Below are 17611 nucleotides of genomic sequence, written 5' to 3'. Positions count from 1 at the left end.
CTGCCAGAGAGGAAGGCTGGCAGACAATCCATCAACATAAGCTACAAAGAATCAGCACTAGCACTGAGAAAATTCAACTGCCATTCAAAATAAAATTCAAAGCTAGGAAATTACAGGAAAAGCCTTCCAGGAGCTTCAACTGCTATTGGATATACAGATATAGATTTAATTTAAAGCAATCCAAAAGCTACTAAGTCTGCTCTCTATGTAGAATTTCACTAACAGAATGTTCCTATAACAACTTTACATTCTCAATTCTCTTTTAAATTTTGCAAAGGCAGTACTACACAAACACTGTTAATCATATTCCTCATGTTTAAGGTCAGAGCTGGATGGAATGGAGAACCTGTTTCCATAAACTCACATCTAATTCACCACAACTATATTTTACAGAAAAATGTAAGGCAAAAATCTGAAGAACTGGTTATATTTCACTGTGGTCAGCTATACTCTGGTGGAAGGGACAACTGATAGTCAGTTCTTTTCAATCTTGAAATTATTTGGCCATAGATCAGATTAATTAATCTTCCTGGACACACTGCAAATTCTGCTCTCTGTGTAGAAATCAGAGACAGGAAATGTTCTGTGCTGTGCCAAAAAGCAGGTGTATACATCCAAGTTCTCTCCAGTTGATTTATTACATTTTGTTCTGGGTAAGATCTACTACTGGGTTGTTGGGATTTTTGTTTGTTTGTGGGTTGGCTCTGCAGCTTGTTGGTTTATTTGCTAATTTGGGGGTTTTGTTTTGTTTTGTTGGAGGGCAGAGGGAGAGAAGTGTTCCCCCTTCTTTTATGCACATTTTTCAACAAGGGTACTTTGAGACTGGCATGGTTATTTTTATGTCACACAGAAAAAAAGAAAAAGTTACATTTCTAACTGGTGGTTTCCCTGGACAAAGTTAACAGCATTGTTCTTAAAGGTCCTAACCCCTGAGCTTACATCCAAACCTAAAACTCATTAGAAGTGAGAGCTGTTGAGAACTGACTAATGAAGAGGAGCGGCTAACCCTTTAGTGTTAGCACTAAAGGTTTTCAGGTGGTTTGTTTACTTGGGTTTTTTTTTTAGTTTTCTTTTTTTAAGACTTTGATTTTAGGTTTTACTCTTGATGCTGCTATTTTCTGTATAGATTAAGCTTTGATTAATATCTCGGGATGTTCTTATAAAGCAAATCCACAAGGATGCCTGGGATTTGTTATTTTGGATCTCGAAAAATCTGAAACCTACCTGTGTTAGGTTTTCTCCTGTGTAAATAAAGTACTTCATTTCTATGCTTCATATTCAATTTCTCCATAAATCAGACTTAGATGAGCTTGTAAACAGGAAAAAAAAAAACAAACAAAGCCTCTTCTGTTTTCCAGTTCCAGAAAGTAAAACTAGCTTTTATATATATGCAGATTTGAGATACAGCATAATGCTAAAGGTGCTGTGAAACTGTTACAGTGTTTTAAGGGCTGATCAGAGACATGCAAGTGAATACAGCAGAGGAGAAATGAAAGTTGAACGTTCAGTATTCTCTTTGACTTCCTGCACCTTCTTAAGACTAATACTTCTCTCTTTAAACACTAACAAGTTTGAATGGTTTTCAGCAGTCCTCCACACATTTAATTGGATACAAACAACATGAACATTTGATGACTGGAACAAGTGTATTTCCCACCTCCTTATCTGGTGTTAAATCACAGGCGAAGAAAAAGAAAAAAAAAAAAAAAAGAGATGAGGGGAAAAAAAAGACTACAGGAGATAAGCTAGTGTATTTCCAAGCTTTAAGCCTCAGCTGATGGAAAATAACAAGACCTTCCAAAAGGAATTTAATTTATCCAGGTGCTTTACTATCTGGGCAAGCAGTAATGAATGTGAGTTTTTGTCTCAGAAATTCCAGTAACATCATTATTGCTCTTATACTCACTGGGATCTTGAAGTTTTTTTTTTCTTAGTTTGGGGTTCTTTTTGTTAGGATGCTTTATTGTGGGGTTTTTGGAGGTGGATTTTTGGTTTAGTTTTTGGGTTGTTATTTTTTTCCCCTGCTTTTTGTGTTTTTTGAGATGACCTTAGACCCCTCCACCATCATATTCCCACTCAAAAGAGAGCTATGCCCTGTTCAAGACTGCAAGATATGGAACTATCAGTGCACTGACACTGCACACGGTAAGGATCCACCATCCACATAAACAGCAACTGAAGTCAACATGTTTCAAAAGGAGGCCCTGTGCGTGTGTACAAAAATAAGTAAAATAAGTAAATGTCTATTCATTGTCCTAGTAGTTCCAATGGTTAAAAGTGCAGTCTTAAAATGGTTAAAGATGCTTTGTTACCCCATTCCAAGTAACACATCTGCATATAAAGCATTAAAAAAAAAAAGGATAAAGAACTCCAAAAGCTTTCAATGTGTGAAAGCAAAGATCTAACAGAAAGTGGTGAAGTTAACAATGAATACTTCTTTTAAGTGCAATTCTGCCTGTAATACTTCACTCATAAATGCACCTGTAAGTAATCAATACAATAACAAAACAAATGCTGACCCAGCAAAGCAGATTAGCAAGCAGCAGGGTCTGAGACTGAATATTAACAGCTACTTCAAAAACAAACTAATGAGTTTCAGGTAACTAGGCGAGATGAATAGTGTTGCTACTAAAATGAAATGAAGAACAGGAGCAGGTCAGCAACATTCACAGAAAAAAAAAAGCTTTTTGAAACCATTTAAGTTAACAAGATAATAGCCATATTGGAAGCGCTTCCTAATTTCATTATGGAATGCCAGTAATAGTCTTAAAAGAACTGACACCCCTGCTAACATTTTTTCAGTTTAGGTGAACTCAGTGACAGCTTTCAAATGACCTGATTCACCTGAAAACTTCACTAGTCTGACCCAACAGCAGTGGCACAAATCCTGCAAAACTGCAGAGCTACCCAGTAGTTTGGGACTCCACACCTTTTCCATATACCTTTAATATTCAGGAACTAACAGGGACCATCACGTTGATTTCCTAACCCCATAACTGTCTTAATTTCCAACACAGAATTTTGTGAATTAGATTGCAAGATAATGCATCATAGAGACCATGTTGAGCTCTAGTAAAGGGATATTTAAATAGCCATTGGCACTTGTACCAGGCTGGAGGTCATTCACTGAATGGCAAATGTGTCACTGTTTCACAAAATAACTTTGAATCCATAGTGTCAAATAAAAGGGAACATTATGGAAGAAGTTCAAGCCCCAGGCACTTAAAAGGAATATGGTGATACAATCCTTCCAGAGGTAACTCGTTTACAGTCAGTAACATTTTGAGGAGAAGACACATAGTAAAGCAAGAGACAATCAAGGTTGCAGAATGATGGAAGAGCATTCAGAGCGTATTGTTGTTTCCTCTTGTTCTCTTTGCTTTAAATTCAATGCAGAATTTTATAGTCCCTTTGCACAAAGAGATAACTATATATTTTCTCTGAAATTCTGAAGCAGTCTTTGCCCTACGTGTTGTGGATCTGTCTCTCATGGCATATAGATGACCTTGCTTCAGTGAGATAAAGACAACACACCCACTTCTGAACAAACCAAATCTTAACCACCAGCTCTCAACACGGCATAGTTCAGCAGTGCATTTGACTTGGAGCATGGAGAAGTGGGGACAGGGAAATCAACTCTCACTGTTAGCACAGGCTCCCTGTCACTCAGAGCAAGCTCAGCTCCAACATACCCTCTGCAAGGCACAGAAGAGAGCAGAGGGATAACATCTGCTGTTTCTTTGCAGCCCCTCCACCTCTACAACGCAAGACACTCATATTGGGACCTGCTGGATTATAAACTAAGGAAGATGTCCTCCTTCTGCATCACTCCACTTGATAAAACCAATACTGAGCTGCACTTTAGGGACTGTGTAAGGCAAGGAATCATTAATCACACCTGGAGATGAGCGAGAATCCAGGCCCTGCTGTGGCAGGCAATGTAAAACGTTCCCTGTGAGAAAATACAGCCTAACAAACTGGCACTCTGCCCTTCTCAAAATCTCAAGTGGTATTCAGGGGCAACCTTATTAGAGGATGCTACAGTACTTCCCCTGTTTAAGCAGCCACAAGCACAGCACACTCAGCTCCCAAAGTTCATGGTATTAAAATAATGAATAGAAACACTTGTCTCTCTGCAGAAGTTCCTGCAGCACAGTCTGGGACAAGCAGCAGGAGGCAATGACAGTGCAAGAAAAGGGTATACACAGCAGGAGGGAAATGTCGAGTTTATCAAAGGATGCTCCAGAATAAACAAAGCTACTCTTGACATGAATTCACAGGCTGTAGTGTGACATCATTATGAGCCTTCTACAACAGCTTTGCCCTGTGAAGCTTCTGCCTGACCCTTTCACACAGCATACACACAGGTCTTCGTGGTGGAGCCTTCTGTGAGCCTTTTTAAAGGTTTCATTCCATGAGGAAATGAAAATATATTTCAGTGTGCAAGACACCAGTTTAGACTCAATCCCACTTTGAATTCTATCTTGTTACCTATTCTGAACTACATTAAGCAAATCAACAGTGCTAAAATCCACAGCATGGTGTTCTGACTGCAGCATGGTGATTTTCAACTGTGCTCCAGCTGTTTGACTGAATAATGTTCAAAGGCCCTGAGCATACCAGTTAGCACAGCAGTTCTCAAATATCTACTACTTGAACATCAATCAGGTGCGATTGAGAGAGATGTACAACCCGAGAACTCGCTCTAACTACACTGACTAAAATTACCAAGGCATTAATGGCCCTGAACTTCCAATTCAGGTATCTAATATTACAATGTTCTAAAATCTGGGAGTGTTTTACTCCACTCTGTATAAATAACAGCATAACTTCTCAACAATTTCAAAAAGAGAAACAAAGTAATTAATAATCTTCAAACATTTCTGACAAATTTTTCCCAATGTCCCCACCATAAATACAGTCAAACACTGCTATACATTATATTATTTACAGTATTGAGGGAAAGGGGCAAGGTACATACTGCTTCAACAGCCTCACAAGGGTTTATTTTGTAAGCTCGTGTTTAGCTTCTAAAAAGTGCCATGTTCTTCATTGATTAGCTCTATATTATTTGGACACTTAAATACCTATCCCAATGAAGCAAACAGATGGAGGAGTTACTGGTAGGTACTTCCTCCAGAAGAAACTGGGAGGCTCATTTTACCTATCTAATTTTGAAAACCTTGTTTCTGAGTTCCCCAAGTGGGATACCAGAACTTAAAGGTAGAATTGGCAAATAAATCTGGTCAGCCTTGAATACTTTGAGAAGGCTAATTCAATTGGTAATGCTGGTAATGAATGTCTGTAATGATGACAAGGATCTTGATGAAGTACCACCATGCATTTTATAGGCACTGCCTGTATAACCAACTGATTTGTAGGCAAGTAGCAGACATTTTTTCAGAGAAGCAGGCTTCTTTGCATCCAGCTGGAGCCTCTGAAATGAGAAGGCTGTGGGTCACGAGAAAACTGAACAAATATCCCAAATTTTCAAATCCAACTGGACATAACCAAAGAAAAAGAAAAGAACAGGCAACTCCTGGAAACTGAGCACATATGTTAGCCCTAGCATCATACAATGTCTATCAAAGGCAACTATCGTATAATACAAACAGCAATGCCTGTACTTCCACAGGGATGAATTCATAGAATCATAAAACGTTAAGGGGTTGGAACGGACCTTAAAGATCATCTAGTTCCAACTTCCCTGCCATGGATAGGGACATCACCCACTCAATCAGGTTGCTCAAGGCCTTATCCAACCTGGCCTTTAATAGTGTCAGGGTTGGGACATTCACAGTCTCCCTGGGCAGCCTATTCCAGTGTCTCACCACCCTCCCAGTAAAGAATGTCTTCCTAATATCTAACCTAAATTTCCCCTCTTTGAATTTGAGCCCATTACTCCCTGTCCTATCACTATCTCTGACGGAGAGTCCTTCTCCAGCTTCCCTGTAGGCCCCCTTCAGATACTGGGCAGTTGCTATGAGGACTTCACACAACCTCACAGCAACCTCTTCTCCAGGTGGAGCAGCCCACTTTTCTCAGCCTGTCCTTGCAGGGCAAGTGCTCCAGTCCTCTTATCAACTTCTTACGGTAGCATTTTGTTTGGCCTTATTACAAACTTAGTAATCGCTTATTGTATATAAGAGGACATCACGTCACAATGAATCAAAATCCACCTGTTAAAATCTCACCTACATCTCATTCCCTCTTTCCACCCAAAGCAACAGTGTGTCTCAAAGAACACATACACACAGCGACAAATACACATTTCTGGCAGGAATACCTTGAGTGCAGCTTTACCCGTTATTAGTTTTGAACATATCCTGAAGAAGTTTTAAAGAACCAGAGCAAAGCATGACATAAAAAGAAATATGTATCACAGTGGAATGAGTTTAAACATGCTCTTAAACTGCTAGCTGTAAAAATGTATTTAATTGTTAGACGTGTGCATTCTGTTAAACTCTGCCCTTCCTATAGGTCTTACTAGTAAATAAATAACAACATATACCTCAATGCAGCATCTGGTCTCTGTGCCAGAGAGAGCATAAAAGAGCAGTGTAAGTTAGAATTCAGCTGCTATGCCAAAATGATTTTTATGCAGCTTTAAAATCACATTTTTGAAAGAAAGAAATATTTACTGTTTATAACAGTATCATCGAATAGCAAATTGGACCCTATTGAATTAGGCACTGCAAACACAGAGTGAAGAAGAGGTGCCTATCCCAAACAGTGCACAAGCCACTTGGATCAGTCTGTGCTTATTACAGGTGCTCCATCCTCTAGACGCATAGTAAGGTTAATGATGTATATCAATAAAGCTCATCTCTCAGATCTCAAAAATAATACCTAAAACCACAACACAGTTGGACAGCTTGGGAAACCCCAAGAAAATCCCGAAAACAACCCTCAAAGCTTTGCTGTGCAGTACTGAAGGGCAAAAGTGCAAGGGTGGCTCCAGGGCACAGCAAATGGGCAGGAGGCGGGAAACCAATGGCACACGGGGGATGGATGCCAAGGCCAGGGAACCCTAGACCTAGGAAACAGACAGGAGATACGGGACGAACACGCTTGACCGGAGCGCTCTTCCCGGCCAAGCCGAGAAAACGGTGGCAGCAAACGGAAAGTACCCGAAGGGGTTGGGGTTTAAATGCCAATTTTGAACTCCAGAGGGTGTTAACACGGTACCAAACCGCTGCACTTAGCCCAAACCTCAGCCTGAGCGCGGCAGACGCACCGCGGTGTTTCCGCAGCGGGGCCGGCGCGGGGCTCGCCGGGGCTGCGGGAAGCAGGGCCGGGCGGGAGGCGCGGCCGCCCCGCTCCCCTCCCTCCGCCGCCCGGCGCGGCGGGGCCAGGACAGGAGGTACCGTACCGGCGGGCAGGAGGCATTCCAGCGGCGTGAACGCGTGCTCCATGGCCCCGCGGGACGGGCAGGCACACGCTAAAGGCACGGAGAGCCGGGCGGGACCGCCGGCGGGGGGGCACGCGGGGAGCAGCCGTGCCCCTTCCCGGTCTCCCCGAGGGACGCCTGCAGCCACACAGCCGCGGAGGCTGCTGCGCCCGCCCTTGCAGGCGATAGGCGGCCGCGCCGGGTGACGTGGCGGCGGCGCTGCCCGGGCACCTTCGGCCGCGCGTCCGCCTACATCCCCCGGGACTGGCACCGGCACCGGGATGTGCGTGGGAGGGGGGCGGCAGGGCAAGCCGAGGGAATCGATGGCCGCCGCAATCCGTTGCTCGGCAGTGGATTCAGCACCGGGGAGGAAAGGCGGGACACGTTGATTGGCAACGGCGGCGGCCTATGGGGTCTCGGCGGAGAGGGCGGGGCTAAGGGACAGCCCCGCCCCCTGCGGCGCCCGTGCGCGCTCTGAGGCGGGAGAGGGAAGAGAGCAGGGAAGGGAAAAGGACGGGGAGAGGAGCACACGGGAAGGGACAGGGAGCGAGCGAAGGCGCGCTCGGCCTCTCTGGGCACCTGAGCAGTGCCGACCGCGGCACAGCGACGCTGTGGGAGACCGGGAAGGGCCGCCTCGCGGCGGGCACCTGCGGGGCTCTACCGAGCGGTTCGTTCGGAGTCAAAGCCCTCAAATCGCTGTCAGCCCATCGAAACTGAAGAGAAATAAAAACTCTACCACGAGTGCTCATACCCTCGCATGCAGCCTGTGTGCCACCACCCCCGGGATGCAGGGAAAGCCGCACCGGAGGGCTGGCAGCCCAGCATCCCGGCTCTGCTGTCCCCGCGGGTCCGCGCCGTGCCGGTGCCACCTGTGCCCTTCCAGCTCGCCCAGAATAATGCGGCATTCGTAGGTGCAGCTTAAGTTTCAATGAGTATCATTTCAATAACATCACAAAACTTGTTAAATACATGGTTTCTTCTCGTTCACAACTCTTAATTGGGGCGTTTATCATCTTCAGGCATAAAATGGACAACACTGCCAAATTTTAAGTTTGCTCTGGGAGCACAGGGGGGCAAGTTTTGACCCCTCAAGTGTGTCAATAATGTGTTTCCACCTTCTGGACCGGCCTTTGTCCGTACAGGTACCCGTCTCCGGCCGCTCCATCAGGGACAGGGCGGGCATCTCCTCGCATCAGGAGTTGCCAGCGCCGTTCCCGTCTCCTCGCTGCACGGAGCTGTCCTGGCACGGCGGCTCCCCCGGGAGCTCGGAGGGAACGCAGCGCAGCGGAGCGGCGAGGGGCCCCGCAGCAGAGGGCAGCAGAGGAGCGCCAGTCCTACCCTCCATGTCTTCCTCCTCCCTTTCTTCCCTTCTTCCCTCCGTCCCGTCCGTCCCGTCCGTCCGTCCGCCGCCCCGGCAGTGCGGCTTGGAAGGTCCGCAGAGCCCCGCACGGAACCGCTGCGCCGCCTTGCTCGGGTGTGCCGTGCACCGCCGGGTGGGACGAGACGGGAGGACGAGGTCTCCTTCTAGAGGCATTTGGAGAAAGTGTGAGCGGGGTCCATGGGCTGGATGGTCACAGGGGTATTTCCCAACCGACTGATTCTGTGATTGCCTGTCAGTGAGGATTTCCAGTCAAGTCGGAGGGAAATGGGACCAATATGCCAGTCCCGCTACTCAGCCCACCCTGTTAGAGTCTGAGATTCACATCAACACGACTTAAGTGACTTCCGTGGTGAGGGAGGCTGGGCCACGTTTTTAGGACATGGGGGAGTGGCTCCAAACTGAAAGAGGGCAGGTTTAGATTGGGTATTACAAACACGTTCCGTGTGGTGGGGGCACCTGGAACAGGTTGCCCAGAGAAGCTGTGGATCCCCATCCCCGGCAGTGCTCGAGGCCACGCTGGATGGGGCTCTGCTCAACCTGGTCTAGTGAAAGGTGTCTCTGCCCACGAAAGGAGGATTGAAATGGTCTAGATGACCTTGAAGGTCCATTCCAACCCATACTATTCCAGGCTTCTGTGGCTACCACATTGATTGTAGATGCACCTTTGGTTTTAATGGTGCAAGCACTAAACCTTTGCTTTGGACATTTCAGACAAGCTGCCCTGACACCTATAAGAGATTACTTTTTATAAGCAATTTTGGTCTACAAAGACTGATAGAAATTTAGAAGTATTGGAAGCGTTCATGCCTTGACAATGAGAGAAATGCGAGATTATTGGGAAACAAGGAAAATATATTAAGGACACCAAAAGATTACTATTTTGTACACTATAGAAATAAAAAATGTCTTCTTTCCCTTTTGTGTCATTTAAAATTTTATTCCCTCTCCATCAAGAACTTGAATTTCAAAGGCTCTCAGGATTTTGGTATCATCTCAGTGTCCTTCAAGCAGGTTAAAAACAACCAGCATTAGGAAGAAGCAGCTTGCTGTCCTTTCCAAGAAAGGAGACCATGTGGGGACTGCCATGCAGCTGGCCAATGCTCTCCTCCTCTTAATTATCTTCTCTTCCACTTGGTCTCCTCACCCTGCTTCCTTTCAATTTTGACAGGCACTTTCTAACTGTAATATTATTAAACCTTCTCCAGGATAGCTTATTTTTGTTCTTCAGTATCTTTCAGTGTCTCTGTCATTATTTTATTTTTTTTTTAATTCACTCTTGAGGGGAGTACCATCTGCTACAAATAGTTGCTGATAAGCAGCTTCTTATGCATGAGAAAAGTCATATTTGCTTGGAGGGAAGGTCCAATTCAGTCAGGGCCCTGTTCCTGGTAGTATTCATTTACAAGTCTTTCTCCTCCTGTTCCCCTCTTCAACTATTTTTTGTACTTTTTTTTTTTTTTTTACTGTACATGCAACAATTTCCATCTCTCCATTCTCTTCATATCTCACAGGATACTTTTTCTACCTCTGTCACATCTGGGCTTCCAGGCAATCCTTTGCCTGCTACGGCTGCAAAAAAAGTAATTGTACCTCTCTCTGCTAATCATAGTAATGCATGATTCATCACAATAGCATTGCAAAGAGAAATTGGTCTTGAGAGAACAGGCTTTAAATCCTTTCAAGATGTGCAAGGGTCTGCAAAGTAAGGCAAACTGCCAGCCCACTCCACAATTAGGCAAAGGGCAAACAAGTCAGACATGCTTTCTCTCCCTGAACTCAGTCTGTCTTTCACTGCTCTTTCCTTCAGATACAAATCGCTCATCCACAGTATTTTTTAGAATCAATTCCACAGGAATAACTTTAGCAGATGCTATAATGCACTGATTTTGAAGGCAGGACCTGACAGCTATTTAATACTGTTTATCAGAGCCTAACAAAGGTATCTAGTAGAGGAAGTGTACAGAGCAAAATTAATAACTCCATGCAGACTGGCATGTTGTCTTATGGATGGTCCCTTAAGAACACTGAGCAGTCAGGAGGCTGATTTGCTTTTTTGAAAAATAAGCACTTTCAACTCCTTTTTGCACTTTACATCTGTGCAGGGATATCCATTGAATTTTCCTGTGAAAGGCTACCATTTAATAAACTTGGTGATGCTTTTTTCCTGTCACACATGAGAAATTCCTCAGTAAATATTACACCTGGTTTTTTCCAGGTAGCTTATAGATTCAGCAATACTGTTTTCCTCTAGCTGGATCTCAAACCAAACCTTTTCCCCTGTTCTTTTCCTCTGGTTGTATTTGTCTACATTACTTTGCAAGATTTGCAGAAGAACATACAGAGAGGCTATTCAAAAAAGACATCTCCGGAGCACTGATACTGTGCTTTGATTGCTACTGTCTCCTCTGATTAGCTAAAAGGAGGGCAAGTGACCTCAACCCTAAGTGAGAAAATAAACAGGCAAGCAGATGTAGTTCTGAGTGACAGATGGGACTGACAGAGAAAGTTTCAGAATGACAGGCAGGAAAGGTTGAGGGAGTGTACAGACCTTTTAGACCTCCTCTGGTAACTAAGCAGCCAGTCATGCCTCTCATCTGAGATACTATCCTTTAAGTTTGTATAGACTTGATGGCTGGACTGCACAGGGAGAAACTGCAGTTTATATATATTACTATATACATTTATATATGTAAAAGCTTATTCCTGTCAGACTCCAGATAGCTTTCTCTTCTTTAGGAAAACTATGCTGAGAAGCCGTCAGTTGGGCAGCTTCTGTGGAGCACAGTTATGACATTACTGGCACTGCTCTTCAGCACCACTAATACTGATCAGGTGGGAAGGGTTGAAGGGTGATTAGGAGGGCAGCAGCTTTTATTTACTCATAACATCTCCTGGGACTTAGCAAGGAACAAAAGGGAATTCGAATTGCAAGGGGATTTATACACCAGGGCTAAAGCCTGCAGTGTTTGCTGTTCTTCCTTAGGCTGATCAATCTCTGTATATCCCGGTACAGATACACTGCTGAGGCTAACTTATAGTAGCATTAGTTGCTTTCAGAATTTATTTTCCTTCTTTCAGATAGACTAATCTAGTTGCGACTGAAAGGTTTAGAGGTATTTAGGGACTTTGTCCAGCAAAATGGTAGGACATGTCTCTAGTATACACAGCATGATGCCTCTCTCCCAGATGAAAGTCAAATAGGTGTGGTGATGCCAGACATCATCATTTAATGCTTCATTTTTTGCCCCCTTCCTTCTTCCATTTTTCGCCAAAACAAGTATCCTATCTCGGTGCTCAACTGAAAGTACTTTGGGCTCTGTTCTAAGGCTGTGGCAGATTTCAGTAATTGGCATCTGAAGCCTTTTGATTAGAAGGTATGTAGAACCAAAGCTACCCAAGTACCTCCAGAGGTCCCTCTTGGGTGATGTCTAAAACAAGCTGCTTGTAAAGCAGTGGGCATTTGTTCCTCCAACTACTCCAGTTTTATTGCTGAAACAGAACAGTTTGTGCAAGGGTGGCAATCAGGATTCATGTGACATGTAAATGTTAAGAATACTTTCTCCTTCTCTCCACAGCTTAGCTTTATACTAAAGTGAATCCAGAGTTAAAACCAGCAGGCTGGGATGGTTCATCCTGGTACCTCTTCCAGCATTTATGCAGAATAATAAGGTTGAGAATGTTTAGCTAACTCAGCTGTCTGATTGTCTGTACATCCCTAAGTGCTTGATAATTCAAAAAGCGCAGGCATCAGTAGATAAATGAGATGCTTTATTATAGACATGATATCTTTGCAGTTCTCCTGTGCCAACAATTGAAGTCCTCACAACCTTCTCAAACTCAAACACCGATTTGAAAGGTACAGTCATCGAGGGAAAAAAACCCCAAACCTGCAGACAGAGGCAGACAGAATCTAACACATATACGCATTAAGTCCAGGTCCTATAACAGTTAATAGAGCCAACTTCACATTTGTTTCAAGTCCTGAAGACATTATGAAACTCAAAAAATGTAATGTTAAGTGCAATCTGTTTCTGTAGTGGTATACAGAAGACTGGAGAATTATTTATGAATTATTTTAGGCCACACAGTAAAGCAGAAGAAAATAGTGAAATAATCCTGTGGCTCACCAGGCAGGACACTGCATTCGGAAGACCTGAGTTTTAATCCACTCTCTACTACTGGCATGTGTAGACAGAAACAAACCCCATGAATCCATAGTCTCTAGTGTATATAATGTCCTAGGAATTAACTTAGCTTTGAGAGATCTAGCTCATGGCATTCTATGCCTTTGTCGCCTCATCTATATGATGGCATCAGTGAGGTATACCCATATTTTTAAATCAACCTGAGATCAACAGCCAAATAGAAATGAATTTGTATTACTAATGAATAGACAGATGGCATTTGTTTAAGAATCAATTCTATACAAATTGAGAAGATTTATTATGATAATCAACAATATTCTGTCATGAAGATGGATGAAAGGTAAACTTTGGAAAGAGGATTGTGTATTGAAGTGATAACTTTTAGAAATAACATTTGCATCAAATCAGCTGCTGTCAAGACACTATGGACAACAGTAAGCAGAGATTGTGCAGGCTAATACCTATGATTATATTCTTGACTTCATGATTTCAGGAGACTGTGGATTCTTGAGATGATAGGCAAGCTGTTTGGCTAACCTGGCGAGGAATTCCTTGGGAGGCCTTTGCTGCAGTGACCTGGCAGCACAAGAAGAGTTAAGAAGTAGGAACAATTCAGTGATATGTTGCGCTCTATTCTGCCTGGAAGAATTGTCTTATTTTGACTGACACGTAAAGGAACTTTCATTGTCTTCTCAGTGTGGGACAACAAATGTGGAGAATCACTCCACAGTTTCCTCTCAGGACTTTGTCTCCAGCACAGCCTGATTTCTCTTGTAGGTGCATTCCACAGCACTACAAAAGGCTCACATTTTTAGTTCTGGGTGTCTTTACCCTGAGTCTTGTTAACTCTGCTACTTCTACAAACAGCTCTCTCAGTAGGTGGCCCAAGGAGGCAGCATTTGGGACATGAGTGCTGTGCTTTTGGACTGGGTGTGAGATGTGATGAGTACTGTCCTGGGTCTCTGGCTGTGTCCAGTGCATTCAGGGTGATAGAAAGCAAGTTGCAGCAGCTCCACATGGTGGTCTTTCAGGTTCTTATCCCTGTCCCATGGAAATGAAGCAGTCTTGTAAAACTGCAAAGGGTAACATTTACCATTGGTCATTTGAGCGTGCAGCAAAGTGGAGGTGACCCTAAGGCTATGGAGATCAGGAGATGAATAGTGGTTCAGGATAAGAACAGGGCAAGCTTCTGCTCACTAATTGCTGTCACTTCTGCTTTGGCTGGGCTGAGTTTGCCCAAGGACTCCATGGGATTCTCCATCATGGTGACTTGCCAGAGTGATGGAAAGTGGGGCCATTGATAACTGGCATTTCCAGCTGTATTGACCTCTCCAAGTCACTTTTCTAAATCATCAAAGTAAGGGAAGAAATGTAGAGTCCTGAAAGGACCTAAATCTGTCAGGGCTAGTGTTATTGGGAGGGGGAGACACTTAAGGGGATCTCTGGAATGGAAATGATGGGAGGCACCCAGCTGCTTCAGTGTCTTTGTTAGGTTCCATAAAAGTGGCAGTACCGTCTGACAAGCTGTTTAAAAGGCAGCAGTAGAGAAAAGATAATGCCTGCTATTCTGTTCCAAAGCTGCCTGAGCCTGCCCTTTCCTCAGAGGCTAAATCTGTTATGACTTGCTTGCTAATTCTGTGGTTGGGTCCCAGGTGGAGAGAAAAGGATGCCCTGCTGGGACAGAGGGCAACCCTCAGATATACCTGCTGGAGTTGTTATGTGAGGAGAACAAGCTTCTCTCATTTGCACAACCTTTCTCAAACTAGTGCGTGCTTAGCTGGAGATGCCTGCCACTAACTCTTTTTTAATTGAGAGAAAAAAAAAATTCCTGAGACACCCTATGGAACAATGAAAGACCTATAGCAAAAGAACATTACACAAGGCACAGTACGTCATTTATTCACATGTATTAGATGCTGCTACTTGTGGACATATGTACAAGTATGCACATAGATAAATATGGTGCATCTTCTTTGAGTTTTGTTGCTTAAGTTAGCTGCAGGCTGACATATGATAGAGTTCAGGTTTAAATCTTCCAAGTAAAACACTTTGAAAGCAAACCTATTAAGGTTAATAGAATGAACTGACAATGCCCATGGTTAAGAAGGAGGGGGGAGTGAGACACTCAGTAAATTGTTCACCAAATAGCTTGTCACCTCTTAGTCTGGAGCTGAAGGCCTGCCGATGGATCATTCTATTATCTTTAATAAGCTTAATTTTAAAGTGGTGTGCACATCAAATGTAAAATATTTATGTCAGTTTTGTTATCTGTGATCCCAGATCTATCTTAAATATGTTAATAAAGAATATATACGGTATGAGAAGGTGCAAATGCATTATACATACAATGCTCACCTAAAAATGCCTAAAATTAAAAAAAAAAAAAAGTATTTCTATTCCTTAAGCTACTTCCTGCATACAAACCAGTACAGTATGTACAAATGTACAAAGTAATTTCTAGAAAATGCATTCAAAATAGAACAAACTTACCAAGTCAGATGTTTGGGGGTTTTATACCACTCCATGATAGCCATTTACTTAAGGCTTAAACTCAGATTTTCCAAGCCCCTAATAGAAATTAGAACCCCATGAGATTTTTTTCTGTACTTGATTACGTTCTTCCCTTGGGTACTTTGTCACCTTAGAAAATTCATCCAAGTATTTTAAGGTGTTTTAAGACAAACTACCACTTGCAGCTGGGTATTTGATGAAACATGCAGCACATTTTTACTCCTGCCCAACCCCTGCTTTTCCTTGCCTCCCCTTTAAGAAATTGTGCTCAGCGTGCCACAATATCAATCACATTTGCTTGGCACCATTTCATAGAATCATAGAATGGTTTGTGTTGGAAAGGACCCCAAAGATCATCTAGTTCCAAGCTCCCTGCCGTTTCAGATGCTTTAATTCCATTGTCTGTTCCTGAAGTAGCTCCTGCCCCAACAGTTTCAAGCCGTGTCCCAACTTCCACTGCAGGAATATTCTGAGTCTTATCAGGGACATTGCTAAGAGGTTTCTTACCATGAAATCCAAATACCAGTGAGAAATATGTTTCAAACTGAGATTCAATATGTATCAGCCCAGTCATGGGGATATAATCACTAAAGTTCACTAAAGCAACATTATTATTCACATACCAAGGCTCTGCCTATGAACCGTAAAGGGCAGACAGAAGGTTGAGAGCACAGCTGGGAAAAGGAAGAAATGGGTAAAGTTACTAGCACAAAGCTCTCTGTCTACGAAGTAGAAGTGGCAAATGGGACAGAAGGCAGAAGGGAAGACCCAGCCTAACAGCAAGCAATGGCATAAGTACGTAAGGATAATGTAATTCCACCGAACTTTCTTGTAGGTTGATGTTAGCAGATGCTCATTTGTAAACTGAAGTTTATCATGTCCAAGCACTCCTTGTGAAAATGTGATTTGTCCTTTTGCCTGATTTGTACTGGCTTATTACTTTTACCTGTGAAATCTGTTATGTAGACTGGAATAAATTCACAAATATAACCAAAGTCTTAAATACGCGTATTTTGGAACACCAAATTGTACTGGTTTAATTAGCATTGCATCATGCTACCTGACAGGTTTTATTTAAACTAGTGCAAGTTTCTATTTAGACAATTCTTTTAGCTCAATGCTTCAAAGTATTTAAGCATTTAAAGACTTAAAATGAATACTTTACCTGAACATCACTGTGAATCAGGATCTCTATACTTTGTGTGTTTCCTTTATTATTGTTTTCTCTCACTTTAATATTTGTTTCCTCATGCCTTTCTTTGTCTCCTAGCTGTGCCCTGAGTTTTCCTTCCCTTCTGTTGAGTTCTAACCTTGTCTTCCCGTGGGCCCTTCTACCTGAAATAATGGAGCAGAGTAACTTTAGCAAAGCTGATTAATATTATTTCCTGCCTTGGCAAGAAGCGGAGAAGGGAATACTCTTGCAAATATCACCTACTTAAGATGCTAAGCCAAAGAAATCTGTGTTACACTTGAGGCTATACACTGCAAATGGTGTATCCCAAGAAAAGCTAAAGTTCTTTGTGGGGAGGAGGAAATTGCTGACTCTCAATGAAATTCTTTCCTAAAGATATTTAATCTGGGATATGACTCCTGGTTCATTTCAGTATCATTTTAATGCAGGCTACAATTATAAAAGGTGCAGTTCTTTGGTTTCTGTCCCCATTTCTCTCATGTAGTTATACTCAGGGTTTTTTTTCCAAGTTTGTTATTTTGGGGCAAATCTATCCAGTGAGGAATGACCTTAAAACTTCTTTATGGAGTACGCTGAGGAGCTGTTAAATCACAAATTCACAAATTGTTGCAGGTTGTGAATTATGTTTTTGTTTTTGCCAGATGCATCATTAGAGAAACTGATTTCAAAACATAGTAGATTTGCATGCCCTAAGTATAGGAATTGGTTACACAAGAATACTTTATAAGGAAAGTGAGAAGCCTGGTAGGCCAGTTTTAATTAGAGGTGAATTTTACTCCAACAGTCATGCTCTGAGATTTAAGACCAAAACAAAACAAAAAAACCCTCAGTTCAGTAGAAACTAGGAAGTAAAGATCTAGTATTGGGTTATTTACTTCATTCTCACTATGGACTATATTTTAGTACAATACTGTAATGTAAAATATTTACTTTGACCATGGCATGGCGGAAGTTAATACAGCAAGTACTGTAAATAACACATGCACTATCAA

At 42.8% G+C, this 17611-nt stretch overlaps 1 protein-coding gene across 4 annotated transcripts in view; it reads right to left on the bottom strand.

The window, feature by feature from the left end:
* The window catches only part of TPK1 (thiamin pyrophosphokinase 1), a 314358-nt gene extending 306638 nt beyond the window's left edge, over window positions 1-7720 (bottom strand). Inside the window, exon 1 of one of the 4 annotated variants that reach the window (XR_011149067.1) lies at window positions 7373-7720. Coding sequence is in view for 3 of the 4 variants with exons in the window: in XM_069007750.1 (XP_068863851.1) it covers window positions 7373-7415 (43 nt within the window). In the remaining variant the exon portion in view is untranslated. The remainder of the gene's footprint in view (window positions 1-7372) is intronic. The other 3 variants (XM_069007750.1, XM_069007742.1, XM_069007743.1) reach the window with 3 other exon arrangements.
* Window positions 7721-17611: the final 9891 nt, after the last annotated feature.

This window comes from Aphelocoma coerulescens, chromosome 2 (assembly GCF_041296385.1).
Source record: "Aphelocoma coerulescens isolate FSJ_1873_10779 chromosome 2, UR_Acoe_1.0, whole genome shotgun sequence".
Taxonomy (NCBI): domain Eukaryota; kingdom Metazoa; phylum Chordata; class Aves; order Passeriformes; family Corvidae; genus Aphelocoma; species Aphelocoma coerulescens.
This window is presented reverse-complemented; position numbering and strand designations above follow the sequence as displayed.